The sequence below is a fragment of the Sciurus vulgaris genome (genome assembly GCF_902686455.1).
Source record: "Sciurus vulgaris genome assembly, chromosome: 4".
Classification (NCBI taxonomy): domain Eukaryota; kingdom Metazoa; phylum Chordata; class Mammalia; order Rodentia; family Sciuridae; genus Sciurus; species Sciurus vulgaris.
In genome coordinates this window covers 153,825,854-153,844,196 of record NC_136464.1, presented here as the reverse complement: position 1 = coordinate 153,844,196, position 18,343 = coordinate 153,825,854, and the positions used below count along the sequence as shown (strand labels likewise).

General features: G+C 37.6%; 1 protein-coding gene and 1 pseudogene across 4 annotated transcripts in view; one reads left to right on the top strand and one right to left on the bottom strand.

Moving 5' to 3' along the window:
* The window catches only part of ALG5 (ALG5 dolichyl-phosphate beta-glucosyltransferase), a 53,513-nt gene that overhangs the window by 10,087 nt on the left and 25,083 nt on the right, over positions 1 to 18,343 (bottom strand). For all 3 annotated transcript variants that reach the window (XM_079137399.1, XM_079137398.1, XM_079137400.1), the window contains one exon: positions 2,692 to 2,751. In XM_079137399.1, the coding sequence (XP_078993525.1) occupies positions 2,692 to 2,751 (60 nt within the window). The remainder of the gene's footprint in view (positions 1 to 2,691; positions 2,752 to 18,343) is intronic.
* Positions 13,226 to 14,745, top strand: LOC306659341 (lysM and putative peptidoglycan-binding domain-containing protein 1-like; annotated as a pseudogene). Its single transcript has one exon. The product of its transcript is annotated as a lysM and putative peptidoglycan-binding domain-containing protein 1-like (transcript).

Here is an 18,343-nt window from a genome sequence, read left to right as displayed (position 1 = left end):
CATTAATTCTAATAATTTTCTCACCGTCCACAGATTGAATACCATTAATGGGGGCTTATGTTGTCTATAGTATATTAAGAGAAAGAGACAGCATGCTGCAGTTTAGGATCTAAGACAGATGGATGCATGTCTTGTGTCTAGGAGGTGGATGACCTTCTCTGAGACAAGGACAGTTCTATGAGAATAATCTGGACTTGGTCAGCAAGCCTACTGGGCAGCAGTTATAAATATCACCTTCAGTGGACAACTGCTGCTCTCTTGTGAGTGGCCCAGGTTATCCTTTCTTTCTGTAGAGCAGTAACCAATTCTCTTGAGACAAAAACCACTACATTGATCATTAGGCTTTAGAGATGGAGAAAGTGGATGGATGTAGGCAAGATAAATTATGAATATGTAGATCCTGGGACAGATTCCTTAGTCTGGTTACAAGCAGTAGGAAACAGAAGAAGATTTACACCGTAGCACAGTCCTATCTAAATACTATTTCTAAGAAAAATTCAAAGTTTTTTCAACTACTGGAATTTTTAAGTAAAAAGAATTTACATCATTAGAAATAGTACCAAAGGGCTGGGGCTGTGGCTCAGGGGTGGAAGGTTTGCCTCGCATTCAAGAGGCACTGGGTTTGATCCTCAGCACCATGTAAAAATAAATAAATAAAATAAAGGTATTGTGTCCATCTACAATTAAAAATATTTTTTTAAAAAAATACAAAAACACAGTTCCTTTCTACTTCCACCAACAGTAAATATAGGGGCCAACCCCCATCTACCAAGATTACTTCAACTGTTCCTAATTTGTCTCTTCCTTCTTATTTCTCCAATATGTTTTCCTTCACTAATCCCCTTTCCCTCCCATTAATATATTTTTTTAAAAAAAGAAAAAAATATTCATAAATCATTGAATTAAGTCTATTTTCAATAATTGTTTGAAAAAATAATTTTTATTTTGATAAAGATAGTTATACTGTAGATATATTCTTTTTTTCATACAAATACTGTAGTAACATATCATGTCATGATATCGTCTCCATTATCATCAACATTTATTGCCTGTATATTTCATGTAGGAAATACAATTGTGCTTCCTATTATGGAACTTAATGCTGTATAGTTTTTCTATTTTTTGATTACAAATAATGTGTTGAACATTTTGGAAAACTTTTTCCTTTCTCTATCCCCAGTACATCTGTAAACATAAAAGTTTAATTTCAATTTTAAATTTCTAGGAGTTGTTATATTCTTTAAGCTTATGTGGATTAACCTTTTTCAAATACCAATGAGAATTTGTAAGGTATATAGAATGCTGAACTAGATGCTGAGAATGTTAAAATAATTTCCCAATAAAGGGGAGTCTAGGTTTCTACACTTATGCATAATCCTTAAGAGGCTTGACTCTGCCCACCATATATTTTGAAAAATAAATTAGAATTCCCTCATATCTTATTTGAAAATCATTAAGGAGAAGGGTCAACTTTTAATTCCAATGCTTCTCAAAGTCCACAGTGCATAAAGGTGATCCGTAAAATTGTTACAAAGGCAGATGCCTGATTCCAACCCAATAGTCTGATTCAATGTGACTGTCCTGGCCTAGAAATATGCATTAAAAATAATCTCTGGGTAATTTTTGCCATGCATTCAACAATGCTGCTTTATTATCAAATCTACCAGACCACTGTATTAAATTTAACATTGACATCTACAAAGGTGAAAAAATTATTAAGACTTAAACACTTTGTATAGAATAATTCTGGTCTGGGATGGAGCTCAGTGGTAGAGTGCAAGGTCCTGGGTTCAATCCCCAGCACCCCCCCACATACATCCCCACACACCAAGACAACAACAACGGAAACCAACCCTAAAAAACAAAAAATGACTGCATAGAATAAAATCCTTAATATTCCCCCCTTCATTACTCTAGCTTTTCTAGCATTACCTATAAAACGAAGAATTTAACATCTTCAGGAATTTGAAAAATTTTAAGGCAAAGTGCTTTTCTAACAGAAACATTTAAAATAAAAAAATATTTAAACTTTCAAAGAATCTAAAAATACAGTTTGAGTATCCCTTATTCAAAAAGTTTAGGCCCAGAAGTATTTTATATTTTTCCAGATTTTAGAATATTTACACATACATAATGAGATATTTTGGGGCTTGAGCCCAAACAAGAAATTAATTTATGTTTCATACATACCTTATACTATAGACTGAAGGCAACTTTATATAGTATTTTTAATAATTTTGTGTATGAAACGAAGTTTCATCTTGTGGAATTTTCCACCTATGGTACCATATCAGTACTCAAAGCTTCAGATTTTGGGTTTTCAGGTTAGGGATGCTCTACCTATATAGCACTCAAGTATAAAATATGCTGATATGAGAAAAACCAAAGGCAAGTTGACTGGTCCAAAAAATGCATTATGACTGAATGAGGATACTCTGTCTTAAAAAAAAAAATCAAAAGAATTGCTTATATCCTAAGTCCAAGTGAAATCTACATCCTTACTATACACTTAAAAAAAAAAAAATCAACTCTGAAATGCGCTAACCTTTCATAAACTTCATGAAAGTTTAAATGAAGTGGAAGAAAACCTCATTTTAAAGAGGTTAAATATAAGAGCCTATTTCTTGTCAAATCTACATGTAAAACAGGTGAAAGATCTGCTGTTCCATGCCAATTACTGAAAACTCTCACCTGTGCAATTGATTCTTTTTCCAAATGAGCTCGAGATCCACATGCAATAGCCATTTGATCCTGAGGGAGAAAAGGCAATGAAATAGTTTTTCAGTATTTAAGTATTATTTCTAAATATATTTATTTTCAATGTAAATGTCTTATGTTTAGCAACATATAAAAAAAAATAACATTGAACATTTTTAAGTTTACTGAGGAGGTCAGAATATGCATAGCTTTGAGAAGTCTAATTATACTTAGTAAGAGGACACTGAATTTAACCTGAATAGGGCTAAATATAAGTAGAAAGCATTCATTTAAATTTTTATCTTTAGATGATTTTTTCCTGAATAAAAATATCAATATTATTGAAGAGAGAAAAATGAATTGTATAAGAAAAGGATAATCTACAAATGGTATATACCCTGCAAACCCATGATTAGCAATTAAAAAACTAATATTGAACATAATTTAAAGGAATGAGTGGACATAAAATGAATATATGTAAAGTACCTTAGCCTTCATTTGTACCCAATAATCAGAAGATATAATGGAAGTATACTATCAACAAAAAATAAAAATCCAGAAATAAACTTTATAAAAAATGTGGCAACAAATAAACATATGAATAGTATCACTGGAAACAAAAGAATCCAAAACAGGAAATACTATGATTATGGATGAGAAGATATGACAGCATTAAAAAGTCACTGCTCCTTAATCTGTGAACTTAAAGACTATGCCAATAAATATACCAAAATAATTTTTCACTGAACTAGAAAAATGGGTTTTAGGGTTACTATTGAAAAATAAAGAACTAAGGAGAGATCAAAGACATTGGATTAGAGGAATGGTGTACTTTCTAGTTGCTTCATCCTTAGAATTCAAGTGGCAGGAGTACTGCTTCTTTGTGAGGTCGGTGACAGAGTGAATTCACTGAAATTCAATACTGAACAGAGAATCATAGACACTCAGAAATTTGGGTCCTTTGAAGAGAAGACAAGAGCACAATGGAAGAGCCAACAGATGGCAGGGGTGCCATGTCACAGATGGAAGGAGTAACACAAACAGAAAGAGAAACGCAGGAGACAAATTTGGCATGGAAAAACCTGTAGAACAGAAGAGCAGCCTGAACTTAGCTAAACCAAAAGCTGAACAGCAAACTAGTGTTTGAAAAGTGCTGCGTGTTTCTCAACAGGCAAGTGGAAAGTGGAGGTACAGAACCATCTCGAAGAGCCTCCTCTGCAGCTGGCCCCTGCAGGATCCCAGGAGATCATAGCAAATGATCTGTCCAGTTAGTGCCTACCACGTGGCCTAGGGTGTACCTAACAGAGTGCTCAGGGGATTCAGGTTAGTGCAGCTGGCTTTCCTATTGACTTCGGTGGCTTATATGACCAGATGAAGTGGGTCACATACATGGGTGGTAAAATATGTGAGACTTGTGGAGGACTGGTAACCCTGCCCTACCAGTGGAGTTCTCAGGAAGTCTATGAGTTAAAGATACCCAGCATCTGCCTGACCCTAGGGGTGTATTGATCTAATCTTTTTGGAGCAGACATCACCCAACAAAGTTCCAAGGTCTGATCATACCTAAACCTCAGCCAGGAATTCTGCATCAACTCTACCAAGGGTGTGCACCAATCTAGTCTGGACAAAACAACAACTGACAGTGCTTTCGATCCCACCCTACCTTATACTGCTGAGAAGTGAAGCTGAGAGCTATTTCATCCAGCTTTAGTTCCAGGCCACTCCAGCTGGCCAATTGGTAAATACAAAAAGAGGAAGTTTTTAACAACTCCTAGTCCTTGTTTTCTCTAAGGGGCACACAGTTCAAGAAGAGACAGAAAGAAGGGCAGTCTGGTATAGGCAATGACCATCCATTTTTTTTTTTGACATTTTTTTAAATTAAAAATCATAAATTTACATAGGGCAATGCTGTTTGATTCATTGTTATTATATTTCCCTTCCCCCACACCCCTCCCTTCCCTCTATATAGTCCTTCCTTCCTCCATTCTTACCACCCTCCTTATCCCTAACCCTAAACCTAACCCTAACCCTAACGCTAACCCCTCCTACCCCCCATTATATGTCCTCATCCGCTTATCAGTGAGACCATTTGTCCTTTAGTTTTTTGAGACTGGCTTATCTCACTTAGCATGATATCCTCCAATTTCATCCATTTGCCTGCAAATGCCATAATTTTATCATTCTTCACGGCAGAGTAATATTCCATTGTATATATATGCCACAGTTTCTTTATCCATTCATCAACTGAAGGGCATCTAGGTTGGTTCCACAATCTGGCTATTGTGAATTGAGCAGCTATGAACATTGATGTGGCTGTATCTCTGTAGTATGCTGATTTTAAGTCCTTTGGGTATAGGCTAAGGAGTGGGATAGCTGGGTCAAAAGATGTTTCCATTCTAAGTTTTCTAAGGAATCTCCACACTGCTTTTCAGAGTGGCTGCACTAATTTGCAGCCCCACCAGCAATGTATGAGTGTACCTTTCTCCCCACATCCTCTCCAACACCTATTGTTGCTTGTGTTCTTGATGATCGCCATTCTAATTGGGGTGAGATGGAATCTTAGGGTAGTTTTGATTTGCATTTCTCTTATTACTAGAGATGTTGAACATTTTTTCATATGTTTGTTGATTGCTTGTAGATCTTCTTCTGTGAAGTGTCTGTTCATTTCCTTAGCCCATTTGTTGATTGGATTATTTGTATTGTTGGTCTAGAGTTTGAGTTCTTTATAGATTCTGGAAATCAGTGCTCTATCTGAAGTATGAGTGGCAAAGATATTCTCCCACTCTAGGCTCTCTCTTCACATTACTGATAGTTTCCTTTGCTGAGAGAAAGCTTTTTAGTTTGAATCTATCCCAGTTGTTGATTCTTGCTTTTATTTCTTGGGCTGTGGGAGTCCGGTTAAGGAAATTTGATCCTAAGCCAACAAGTTGAAGGTTTGGACCTACTTTTTCTTCCATAAGATGCAGGGTCTCTGGTCTGATTCTGAGGTCCTTGATCCATTTTGAGTTGAGTTTTGTGCAGGGTGAGAAATAGGGGTTTAATTTCATTCTGTTGCATATGAATTTCCAGTTTTCCCAGCACCATTTATTGAAGAAGCTATCTTTTCTCCATTGCATGTTTTTGGCACCTTTGTCTAGTATGAGAAAATTGTATTTATTTGGGTTTGTGTCTGTGCCTCTATTCTGCACCATTGATCTACCTGTCTATTTTGGTACCAATACCATGCCGTTTTTGTTACTATTGCTTTGTAATAGAGTTGAAGATCTGGTATTGTGATACCCCCTACTTCGCTCTTTCTACTGAGGATTGCTTTAGCTATTCTGGGTTTCTTATTCTTCCAAATGAATTTCATAATTGCTTGCTCTATTTCTGTAAGGTACGTCATTGGGATTTTAATTGGAATTGCATTGAATCTGAATAGCACTTTAGGTAGTATGGCCATTTTGACAATATTAATTCTTCCTATCCAAGAACATGGGAGATCTTTCCATCTTCTAAGGTGTTCTTTAATTTCTTTCTTTAGTGTTCTGTAGTTCTCATTGTAGAGGTCTTTCACCTCTTTTGTGAGATTGATTCCCAAGTATTTTATTTTTTTCGATGCTATTGTGAATGGGGTAATTTTCCTAATTTCTCTTTCTGAAGATTCATCACTTATGTATAAAAATGCGTTGGATTTATGAGCATTGATCTTATATCCTGGTACTTTACTAAATTCACTTATGAGTTCTAAGAGTTTTCTGGTGGAATTTCCAGGTTCCTCTAAATATATAATCATGTCATCAGCGAACAGGGATAGTTTGAATTCTTCTTTTCCAATTCGTATCCCTTCAGTTTCTTTGGTTTGTCTAATTGCTCTGGCTAGAGTCTCAAGAACGATGTTCTTGTTGACACTTTTGACCATCTTGGCAGAGACAATTCTTTCAATTTTTGTAAAGAATTTTCTCCCTCCCTTCATTTTTTGTTTGTTTGTTTGTTGTTATTCTTGCTGTGTTGTTCGTGGGTATACGTGTATGCAGAAATTTGTTTTTTTCATTTTTAGCATTCATTTGTTATTTCACATTGTTTTGTCTTTTGAGGGTTGGCAGTTTGGTTTGGTATTTTTGTTTATTTCCTTTCTTCTCCCTGTAATAGCTGAATTCTCCTGTTTTCCTATATTAACTTTGCTTTTTATTTTTCTCCTCCTTTATAGCTGTCACTTTTTACCTCTCTTCTGTTCAGACTTGGAATATTTTAAACTTTATTTTAGTTTCCTATGCCATTTTCTGTAATTTTATCATCTTTTAGAACCATTTAGTTTACACATTCCTACCCCTACTATTCATGTTGTGTTATTAGTACTATGGATGGTACAGTTGACATCTGCTACTTATTTTAATGCTAGATCTAGTTCACAGCTATTTATTGTTGCTATTGTTAACTGCTCACCCTGCCATTCCTTTTTTTTGTAGTCAGTAGTGTTGAAGATGTCATAGTAGGCACAGGGTTCTTATTTTAATGCTGTACATTGTTTGCTGCTTTTGTTGCTGTTTTTTGTTTCCTCCGTTTCTGAGAGGTGCTGGGAATTGACTGGGACACTATGAGTTCACCAGTGGTGATTCTGCTGCTCCTGAGCAAAACCCCCAACCCAGCCAACAGCGTATCTTGCTCCATACACAAACTAATCCCACTCGAATGTCAATAATACTTTAACACATAGAATGAGGGAGACTAAAACCCCATACTGGTAGTAAGCCCCAGGCAGGAACAGCTAGGGGGCTCCTCAGGTCCCACTCACAGACAACTGCTCCAACAGCAAAACAGAGAGCTTTTAAGACATGGGTCGGCATACACAGTGTTGCTGCAATTCGCCAAAAGTGAATTAAGTCAGTAGTTCTGCAGCAACAAGAGGCGCTGGAGGTTGAAATTAACATTTACGTTATGCTGAACTTATAAGTCAAAGCTAAGCTATATGGACAGCCCAGGACTTATTACAAAGGAGTTAATTATTCTCCAAGGGCCCCTCGTAAGAAAGGAAGAGGAATCCATCTGAAGAGGTGCAAGTCTAAGACCTATGAAAGCTTGAAGAAACAGACAAATAAGCCCTCCTTTCCTTCACAATCCTCTAACCAAAGAACCCACAGATACTGAAGATGATGGAATTCTAGAATAAGACTACAAAAAAATGATTATTAAAATGATTGAATAAGCTAAAAGAAAATCTAAGGAACAAATTAAGAGAGAAAATACAGGTGAGGATACTAGAAGTTGGGCCTACCCAACACCCTATCATGTCTTAGGAACTGACTTCCTCAACAAAATTCCTAAGGTTCAAGAAGTAAAATTATGGAGCACATTCAAAAAAAGAAGAAAAAAATCAACAAATAAAGGACCTAACACTACTGCTTGAAGCCCTAAAAAAAGAAGAACAGAGCAACACCAAAAGTAGTAGAAGACAGGAAATAGTTAAAATCAGAGCTGAAATCAACGAAATTGAAACAAAAGAAAAAATTGAAAAAATTGACAAAATAAATAGTTGGTTCTTGGAGAAAATAAACAAAATTGATAAACCCTTAGCCACACTAATAAAGAGAAGGAGAGAAAACTCAAATTACTAAAATTAGGAATGAACAAGGAAATATCACAACAGACACGAGTGAAATACAAAACATAATTAGAAGCTATTTTGAAAATCTAAACTCCCAACAAAATAGAAAATCTCAAAGACATCAACAGGTTTCTAGAGACATATGAATTACCTAAACTGAACCAGGAGGACATACACAATTTAAATAGATCAATTTCAAGGAATGAAATAGAAGAAGTCATCAAAAGCCTACCAACAAAGTTAAGTCCAGGACCAGATGGGTTCTCAGCCGAGTTCTACAAAACCTTTAAAGAAGAGCTCATTGCAATACTTCTCAAAGTATTCCATGAAATAGAAGAGGAGGGAACCCTCCCAAACTCATTCTATGAAGCCAATATCACCCTGATACCTAAACCAGATAGAGACACATCGAGGAAAGAAAATTTTAGACCAATATCCTTAATGAACATTGATGCAAAAATTCTCAACAAAATTTTAGCAAACTGCATACAAAAATATATTAAAAAGACAGTGCACCATGACCAAGTGGGTTTTATCCCAGGGATGCAAGGTTGGTTCAACATCCAGAAATCAATAAATGTCATTCATCATATCAATAGACTTAAAGTCAAGAACCACATGATTATTTCTATAGATGCAGAAAAAGCATTTGATAAAATACAGCACCCCTTCATGCTCAAAACACTCGAAAAAATAGGGATGGTGGGAACATTCCTTAACATTGTAAAGGCCATCTATGCTAAGCCCATGGCCAATATCATTCTAAATGGTGAAAAACTGAAAGCATTCCCCCTAAAAACTGGAACAAGGCAGGGATGCCCTCTTTCACCACTTCCATTCAACACTGTCCTTGAAACTCTAGCCAGAGCAATTAGACAGACAAAAGAAATTAAAGGGACATGAATAGGAAAAGAAGAACTCAAACTATCCCTGTTCACTGATGACATGATTATATATTTACAGGAACTGGGAAATTCCCACCAGAAAACTTTTAGAACTCATAAGTAAATTCAGTAAAGTAGCAGGATATAAGATCAATGCTCATAAATCTAATGCAGTTTTATACATAAGTGATGAATCCTCAGAAAGAGAAGTTAGGAAAACTACCCCATTCACAATAGCCTCAAAAAAAAGATACTTGGGAATCAATCTAACAAAAGAGTTTGTGAAAGACCTCTATAATGAGAACTACAGAACACTAAAGAAAGAAATTAAAGAAAACTTTAGAAGATGCAAAGATCTCCCACGTTCTTGGATAGGCAGAATTAATATTGTCAAAATGGCCATACTACCAAAAGTGCTATACACATTCAATGCAATTCCAACTAAAATCTCAATGACGTACCTTATAGAAATAGAGCAAGCAATCATGAGATTCATCTGGAAGAATTAAGAAACCCAGAATAGCTAAAGCAATCCTTAGCAGGAAGAGTACAGCAGGAGGTATCACAATACCAGAACTTAAACTACACTACAAAGCAATAGTAACAAAAACGGCATGGTATTGGTACCAAAATAGACAGGTAGATCAATGGTACAGAATAGAGGACACAGACACAAACCCAAATAAATACAATTTTCTCATACTAGACAAAGGTGCCAAAAACATGCAATGGAGAAAGGATAGCCTCTTCAACAAATGGTGCTGGGAAAACTGGAAATCCATATGCAACAGAATGAAACTAAACCCCTATTTCTCACCCTGCACAAAACTCAACTCACAATGGATCAAGGACCCTGGAATCAGACCAGAGACCCTGCATCTTATAGAAGAAAAACTAAGTCCAAATCTTCAACATGGTGGCTTAGGATCAGACTTCCTTAACAGGACTCCCATAGCACAAGAAATAAAAGCCAGAATCAATAACTGGGATAGATTCAAACTAAAAAGCTTTCTCTCAGCAAAGGAAATTATCAGCAATGTGAAGAGAGAGCCTACAGAGAGGGAGAAAATCTTTGCCACTCATACTTCAGATAGAGCACTAATTCCCAGAATCTATAAAGAACTCAAAAAACTCTACACCAAGAATAAAAATAATCCAATCAACAAATGGGCTAAGGATATGAACAGACACTTCACAGAAGAAGATCTATAAGCAATCAACAAACATATGAAAAAATGTTCAACATCTCTAGTAATAAGAGAAATGCAGAAAACCACCCCATTCACCATAGCATCGAAAAAAATAAAATACTTGGGAATCAATCTCACAAAAGAAGTAAAAGACCTCTACAATGAGAACTACAGAACACTAAAGAAAGAAATCGAAGAAAACCTTAGAAGATGGAAAGATCTCCCATGTTCTTGGATAGGCCGAATTAATATTGTCAAAATGGCCATACTTCCAAAAGTGCTATACAGATTCAATGCAATCCCAATTAAAATTCCAATGACGTACCTTACAGAAATAGAGCAAGCAATCATGAAATTCATCTGGAAGAATAAGAAACCCAGAATAGCTAAAGCAATCCTTCGCAGGAAAAATGAAGCAGGGGGTATCGCAATACCCGAACTTCAACTTTATTACAAAGCAATAGTAACAAAGACGGCATGGTACTGGTACCAAAATAGACAGGTAGATCAATGGTACAGAATAGAGGACACGGACACAAACCCAAATAAATACAACTTTCTAATACTAGACAAAGGTGCCAAAAATATGCAATGGAGAAAAGATAGCCTCTTCAACAAATGGTGCTGGGAGAATTGGAAATCCATATGCAACAGAATGAAACTAAACCCATATCTCTCACCCTGCACAAAACTCAACTCAAAATGGATCAAGGAACTTGAAATCAGACCAGAGACCCTGCATCTTATAGAAGAAAAAGTAGGTACAAACCTTCACCTTGTTGGCTTAGAATCAAACTTCCTTAAGAGGACTCCTATAGCCCAAGAAATAAAAGCAAGAATCAACAACTGGGATAGATTCAAACTAAAAAGCTTTCTCTCAGCAAAAGGAAACTATCAGCAATGTGAAGAGAGAGCCTACAGAGTGGGAGAATATCTTTGCCACTCATACTTCAGATAGAGCACTAATTTCCAGAATATATAAAGAACTCAAAAAACTCTACACCAAGAATACAAATAACCCAATCAACAAATGGGCTAAGGAAATGAACAGACACTTCACAGAAGAAGATCTGCAAGCAATCAACAAACATATGAAAAAATGTTCAACATCTCTAGTAATAAGAGAAATGCAAATCAAAACTACACTAAGATTCCATCTCACCCCAATTAGAATGGCGATCATCAAGAATACAAGCAACGATAGGTGTTGGAGAGGATGTGGGGAAAAAGGTACACTCATACATTGCTGGTGGGGCTGCAAATTAGTGCGGCCACTCTGGAAAGCAGTGTGGAGATTCCTTAGAAAACTTGGAATGGACCTACCATTTGACCCAGCTCTCCCACTCCTTGACCTATACCCAAAGGACTTAAAATCAGCATATTACAGAGATACAGCCACATCAATGTTCATAGCTGCTCAATTCACAATAGCCAGATTGTGGAACCAACCTAGATGCCCTTGGATCGATGAATGGATAAGGAAAGTGTGGTATATATATATATATATATATACACAATGGAATATTACTCAGCTATAAAAAATAATAAAATTATGGCATTTGCAGGCAAATGGATGAAATTGGAGAATATCATGTTTAAGTGAGATAAGCCAATCTCAAAAAACCAAAGGACGAGTGATCTTGCTGATAAGCAGATGATGAAACATAATGGGGGGTTGGAGGGGGGCAAGAATGGAGGAAGGAGGGACTGTATAGAGGGAAAAGAGCGGTGGGAGGGGTGGGGGGGAGGAAAAATAACAGAATGACTCAAACACCATTACCCTATGTAAACATATGATTATACAAATGGTATGCCTCTACTTCATGTACAGAGAAACAAGATGTATCCCATTTGTTTACAATAAAAATGAATTTTAAAAAATCAATGAATGGTGCTTGCTTTGGCAATACAGAGAAAATTAGAATAATACAGAGAAAATTAGCATGGCCCCTATGTGAGGATGACATGTAAATTCATTTCTTTATTGTATTGTGATTTCCTTTTAGGTGTATTGTGCTAAATGAAACTTGTCAAATAAATCTTCCTTTTAAAAACTGCAAAAAAAAATAAAAATTAAAAAGAATCAATAAATGGGATGGTGTCAAACTAAACAGCTTCACAGCAAAGGAAATAAGAATGCGAAGACAGAATCTACAGAATGTGAGAAAATCTTTACCACATGCACATCAGATAGGGCACTAATCTTCAGGATATATAAAGGACTCAAAAAACTTAACACCAAAAAAAAAAAAAAAAAAAAAAAAAAAAGGGCAGACGCGGAGCCTCTTGGGAAATGAAGTCTTTTTCAAAGCGCTTGCCGCTCCGTGGGTCCAGGCCCTGCATCTTGAGGGATTCCAGGCGTTGGGAGGGACCAGAACCTCCTAAATGTGGAGCCCAAGTCTGAGAGTGTAACCCGCCCGACGTGGAGCGAGGCTCTGCGGTCTCAGTGGAATGTGTATACAAACTCGCGTGATCCTCACGCGCTTCGCCGGAGGCCACAGCCTACTAGGGTGGCCTGACCCCAGCAGATGAACCGCAGGACGGGGCGGAGCCGGAAGGTGGGGGCGCCGGGAGGCCTGCCTGTTGGACTTGCAGACAAACTGAGGAAAGTGTGCTGAGGCGGGGTCTAGAGTTCAAAGGTCATAGGTCACTGTAGCGAGTTGTAAGGGGCTGAAAGCCAGAGGGGTGTTAAGGAGAGACTCAGGGGAAGGACTGGTGGGTAAGGGAGTTGGAGGCAGGAGAAGCGGGGAGGGGAGGGAGGCGGGCATAGTGCCGGGAGAAGCGGGGAGACTTAGGAAAGAAGGGGAAAGGAATTCCTTGAACTTAACCGGGCCTCACTCATGTGCAACCCCAGCTGTCAGGGTGAGGAGATGGCTTCTCCCTCTGGACAGCCCCCCTTGGGAGGGTCAGGGCTGCTTCCAGGGAGCCGGGCTGTACTTATGAAGCCTGGTACAATCTGCCTGCTCCCCGTGAGGGAAAGACGCCTGGAGCATCAGTTGAAGCCTGGAGACACCTTGGCTGGGTTGGCACTCAAATACCGAGTGACGATGGAACAGATTAAGCGTGCAAACCGCCTATGCTAATGACTCCATCTTCCTGAAGAAAGCCCTCTACATCCCCATCCTGAGAGAGCCCAGAGACCTGTTCGATGTTTTGGGTTCTGAGGAAGAGAATGATGGAGAGGGAGACCCAAGTAAGGATGAAGTTCGGCCACATACAGCTGAGAGGAAGAAACAGATAGAATCAGGATGTGCCAACGGTGACGTTCTCCCCAAACCTGGCCAGGAGCACCCCACTCCCATCCATGACCTCTCTGCCTCTGATTTCCTTAAGAAGCTTGATTCACAGGTCAGCCTGTCAAAGAAGGCTGCTGCCCAAAAACTGAGAAGGGGAAAGCAGGGTACCTGGGGAAGACGCAGGTCTCCATCAGAGCTCCCCTCGGATGCAGCCACGAGCAGTCCTAGGTCCTGTGCGCTGACCCGGACTCTCAGACCCAGGCACTGCGGGGCCAGGAGGATGAAATCTTCAAACTCTGATGTTCCCAGAACTGAGAGGAGCAGGATGTGGAAGAAGCATCGTGAGGGGGAGAGGAGCCTGAGGTGAGGCTCAAGGACGTGGCTTCACAGCCTGACTCCCTCAACTCCAGCTGTCTTCTCCAGCCTCCTTATATACAAGAATTCCTTGGCCTGGGGCATTTTTCTGGCAAGAGTAGGAGATAGGGCCTAGACCCCTCCCCAGTCTTAGGGCTGACTCTAGAGTTTTTCCTTTAGATTCAGAAGGTTCTTTTTATATCCCTGCTACCTTTCCTGTCCCTTTCACCACTCTCTGGCCTTAGAGCAGAGAAACAGAGACTTCCCTTCAACTTCTTCCCCATCTCCAATTGTGTTACCTAATTTATTTGGTGCTATATTGAAGTAATATTTATTTGCTGTATCTAACTCTTTCCCACTGTTAGCTGAAAAGTGGGATTTCTAGAGCACTGGGGTGAGGGGAACCCAGAAACACTGAGCTGGTCCCTCAGCTTCCCTACCTTCTTACCCAAGCATGTTATCAAGGACAGGGGAATCTTGATCTAGTACCATCATGGAAGATGGTGGACTGTGCCAAGTCTTTTCCCTAGTCTCAAGGTGAAGGATTTGGGTTTAGTCTGACTACCCAGTTCCCTATAAACTCTAAGAAAAAGCAGCAATGTAGGAACCTGAATTCTCCATTCTTCCAATTCACCCTTCTAACCTGTCTCTGTTCAAGCCTGCAGTGGGGCTAAGGGATGGAACACACATTGCCTTGGGATGTGAGAAGGACAGTTGTGGGAGTCTCTTTGTTACATCCCCTCCCCACTAAAGCCTGTCTGTGTTAAAAAAAAAAAAAAAAAAAAAAAAAAAAAAAAAAAAACAAAAAACCAAAAAAACCCCAAATAACCCAATCAATAAATGGACTAAGGAATCAAGCTGACACTTCACAGAAGTGAATAAGATATACAATCAACAAATACAAGAAAAAATGTTCAACATCTCTAGCAATTAGAGAAATACAAATCAAAACTATCATCTCATTCCAGTCAAAATGGCAATTATCAAGAATACAAATAACAATAAATGTTGGGGAGGATGCAGGGAAAAAGGTACATTCATACATTACTGGTAAGATTGCAAATTGGTCCAACCACTCTGCAAAGCAGTATAGAGATTGCTCAGAAAACTTGGAATGGAACTACCATTTGACCCAGTTATCCTACTCCTGGGTATATACCCAAAGGACTAAAAATCAGCATACTATAGTGACATAGCCACATCAATGTTTATAGTAGCTCAATTTACAATAGCTAAACTATGGAACCAACCTAGGTGCCCTTCAACAGATAAATGGATAAAGAAAATGTGGTATATATATACAATGGAATATTACTCAGCCATAAGGAAGAATAAAATTATGGCATTTGCCAGTAAATGGATGAAACTAGAGACTATCATGTTAAGTGAAATAAACCAATCCCCAAAACCACAGGCGAAATGTTCTCTCTGATATGTGGGTGCTAACACACAATGGGGGGTAGGATGGGGATGGGAATAGAAGTTCACTGGATTAGACAAAGGGGAATGGAGGGAAGAGAAGGGAGATGGGAATAGAAAAGACAGCAGAATGAATTGGACATAACTTTCCGATGTTCATATATGAATGCACAACCAGTGTAACTCCACATCATGTGCAATGAGAATGGGATCCTAATTAGAATTAATATACTCCACATATGTATAACATGTCAAAATACACTCTACTGTTATGTATATCTAAAAAGAACAAATAAAAAAAGCTATGGAAAGAGAATGCACAAAAAAGAAAAGAAACTACAAGTGGTGAAAGACCATTTTAACAAACAGATTCTCAAAAAAAACCAATGAAACTGAAAGACACAATAAATCAAATAAAAATTCAGTTTAAAGAATCACCATCAGATTAGATTATGGTAGAAAACAGAACTTCAGGGCTTAAAGACAGAGCATGTGAACTTGAATACTCACTAAATGATTAATGGGAGGAAAAGACTATGACCAGAACATATAAGAACTCTAGGACAACATCAAAAGATCAAACTAAGATGCTGGGCATGTGGATAAAGGCTAATTGAATTAAGGAACTCTTCAGTGAAATAACAGCAGAAAAATTTCCAAACCTTAGGAATGAGATGGACATCACATACAGGAAGCATCACATACAGAACACTAAACAGACAAGAACTACAAAGAACCTCTCCAAGATACATCATAACCAAAATGCCAACATAGACAATAAGGATAGAATATTAAGAGTCATAAGAAAACAAAGCCAGGTCACATAGAGAGGTAAACAAATAAAGCTTACTTCTGACTTCGCAGCTTGGACTCTAAAATTCAGGGCTTGGAATGAGATACTCCAAGCTCTGAAAGAAAACAACTGCCAACCAAGATTGCTATATCCACGAAAGCAGTCATTCAGAACTGAGTAAGTAACAAAAACTAAGAGTCAACTAAAGGAGCTCATGACCACTAAACACCAAACGTAGAACTCAAACCCTAGAGCTCCTATATGGATGAAGCTCACCAAAAAAGTAGTTAAACAGGTAAAAACTAAGACCCAACTCAAAATTATAAACATCTCTTCATAATTTCAAATGTAAATGGTCTCAACTCTCCAACTCAAAGATACAGATTGGCAGAGGAGATTAAAAAGCAAGACTCAACTATATGAACTATATGTTGTTTGCAAGAGACTCATATTATAGGCAAAGAAAATACAGGCTAAAAGAAAAGGGTGGAAAAAGATATTCTGTGCAAACAGTAAATAAAAAAAATCAGGAATAGCTATTCTCATATCTATCAAAGCAGATTTTAAGCAAAAATTAATCAGAAGAGAAAAGAACAGTCACTAAAGTTTGGTTAAAGGGAATAATCCAACAAGAAAATATACATATTTATGCCTTAAATGTTGCTGCTTCTACTTACATAAAACAAACACTTCTTGACATTAAGTCTCAGAGAGCCCCGAATCAATAACACCAGGTGATTTCAACATACCCCTCTCAACAAGAAACATCATCCAGACAAAAATCAATAAAGATACTTCTATAAATCAAATGGACATAACAGACATCTATAGAATATTTTATCCAACAAGAAATGAATTCAGTTTCTTTCCAGTACTGCATAGAACCTTCTCCAAAACATCATATTTTAGAAACAAAACAAAACGAACCCCTTGCATCTCATCAGTTCACAATGGAATCAAATTAGAAATCAATATTAAGAAAAATGATTGAAAGCATATAAACACATGAAGATTGAAAAATAGTCCCATGAGCAAGAAATGGATCATAGAAGAAATGAGAAGTGAAATTTAAAAATTCCTAGACTCAAAAAAGAATAGGACACAGTTTACCAAAATCTATGAAACACTATAAAGGCAGTTTTAAGAGGAAAATTTATTAAGTGCCTACATTTAAAAAATCCCAAATAAATAATCTAATGTTAAATCTCAAGGCCCTAGAAAAGAGGAGCAAACTAATTCCAAAAACAGCATAAAATGAGAAATAACTAAGATAAGAGTTGAAATTAATGAAATAGAGAATAAAAAATACAAAAGATCAGTGTAACAGAAGAGCTGGTTCTTTGAAAACATAAATAGGATTGATAAATCCTTAGCCAAACCAGCCAAAAAGAGAAGACTCAAATCAACAAGAGATGAAAAAAAGGTATTACTATAGACGTTTTTGAAATTTAGAGGAGCATAGGGACTATTTTGAAAACTTAAAATAAATTAGAAAATCTGGACGATATTGACAAATTTCTAGACTCATATGACCTATCTAAATTGAATCAAAATACAGAAAACCTGAATTAGTCAATATAAAGTAATTATACTGAAAGTCTTCCAATAAAGAAAAGTCCAGTATCAGGTAGACGTCCAGCTGAGTTCTACCAGACCTTAAAAAAAATAATGTGCTGGATGTGGTGGTACACACCTCTAACCCCAGAGACTTAGGAGGCTGAGGCAGAAGGATGGCAAATTCAAAGTCAGACTCAGCAACTTAGTGACACACTTCGTCTCAAAAAATAAAAAGGATTAGCCAGGGATGGTGGCCTATGCCTATAATTCCAGCAGCTTGGAAGGCTGAGGCAGGAGGAGTTCAAAGCCAGCCTCAGCAATTTAGCAAGGCCCTAAGCAAATCAGCGAGACTCTGGTTAAGTGTCCCGAGTTCAATCCCCAGTACCAATTCAAAAAAAGGACTGGGGATGTAGCTCATTGGTACAGTGCCCCTGAGGTTAATCTCCAGCACCACTATCACTACCAACAACAATCACCAAAACCAAAAGAAAGAAAGAAAAAAAAAAAAAAAAAACAAACAAAAAACAAAACAAAACAAAAAAAAAAAAAACCAAAAAAAAAAAGAATGCCAATCTTCCTCAAATACTAAACAGGGAGAGAATAATCCCCATTTCATTCTATGAAGTCAC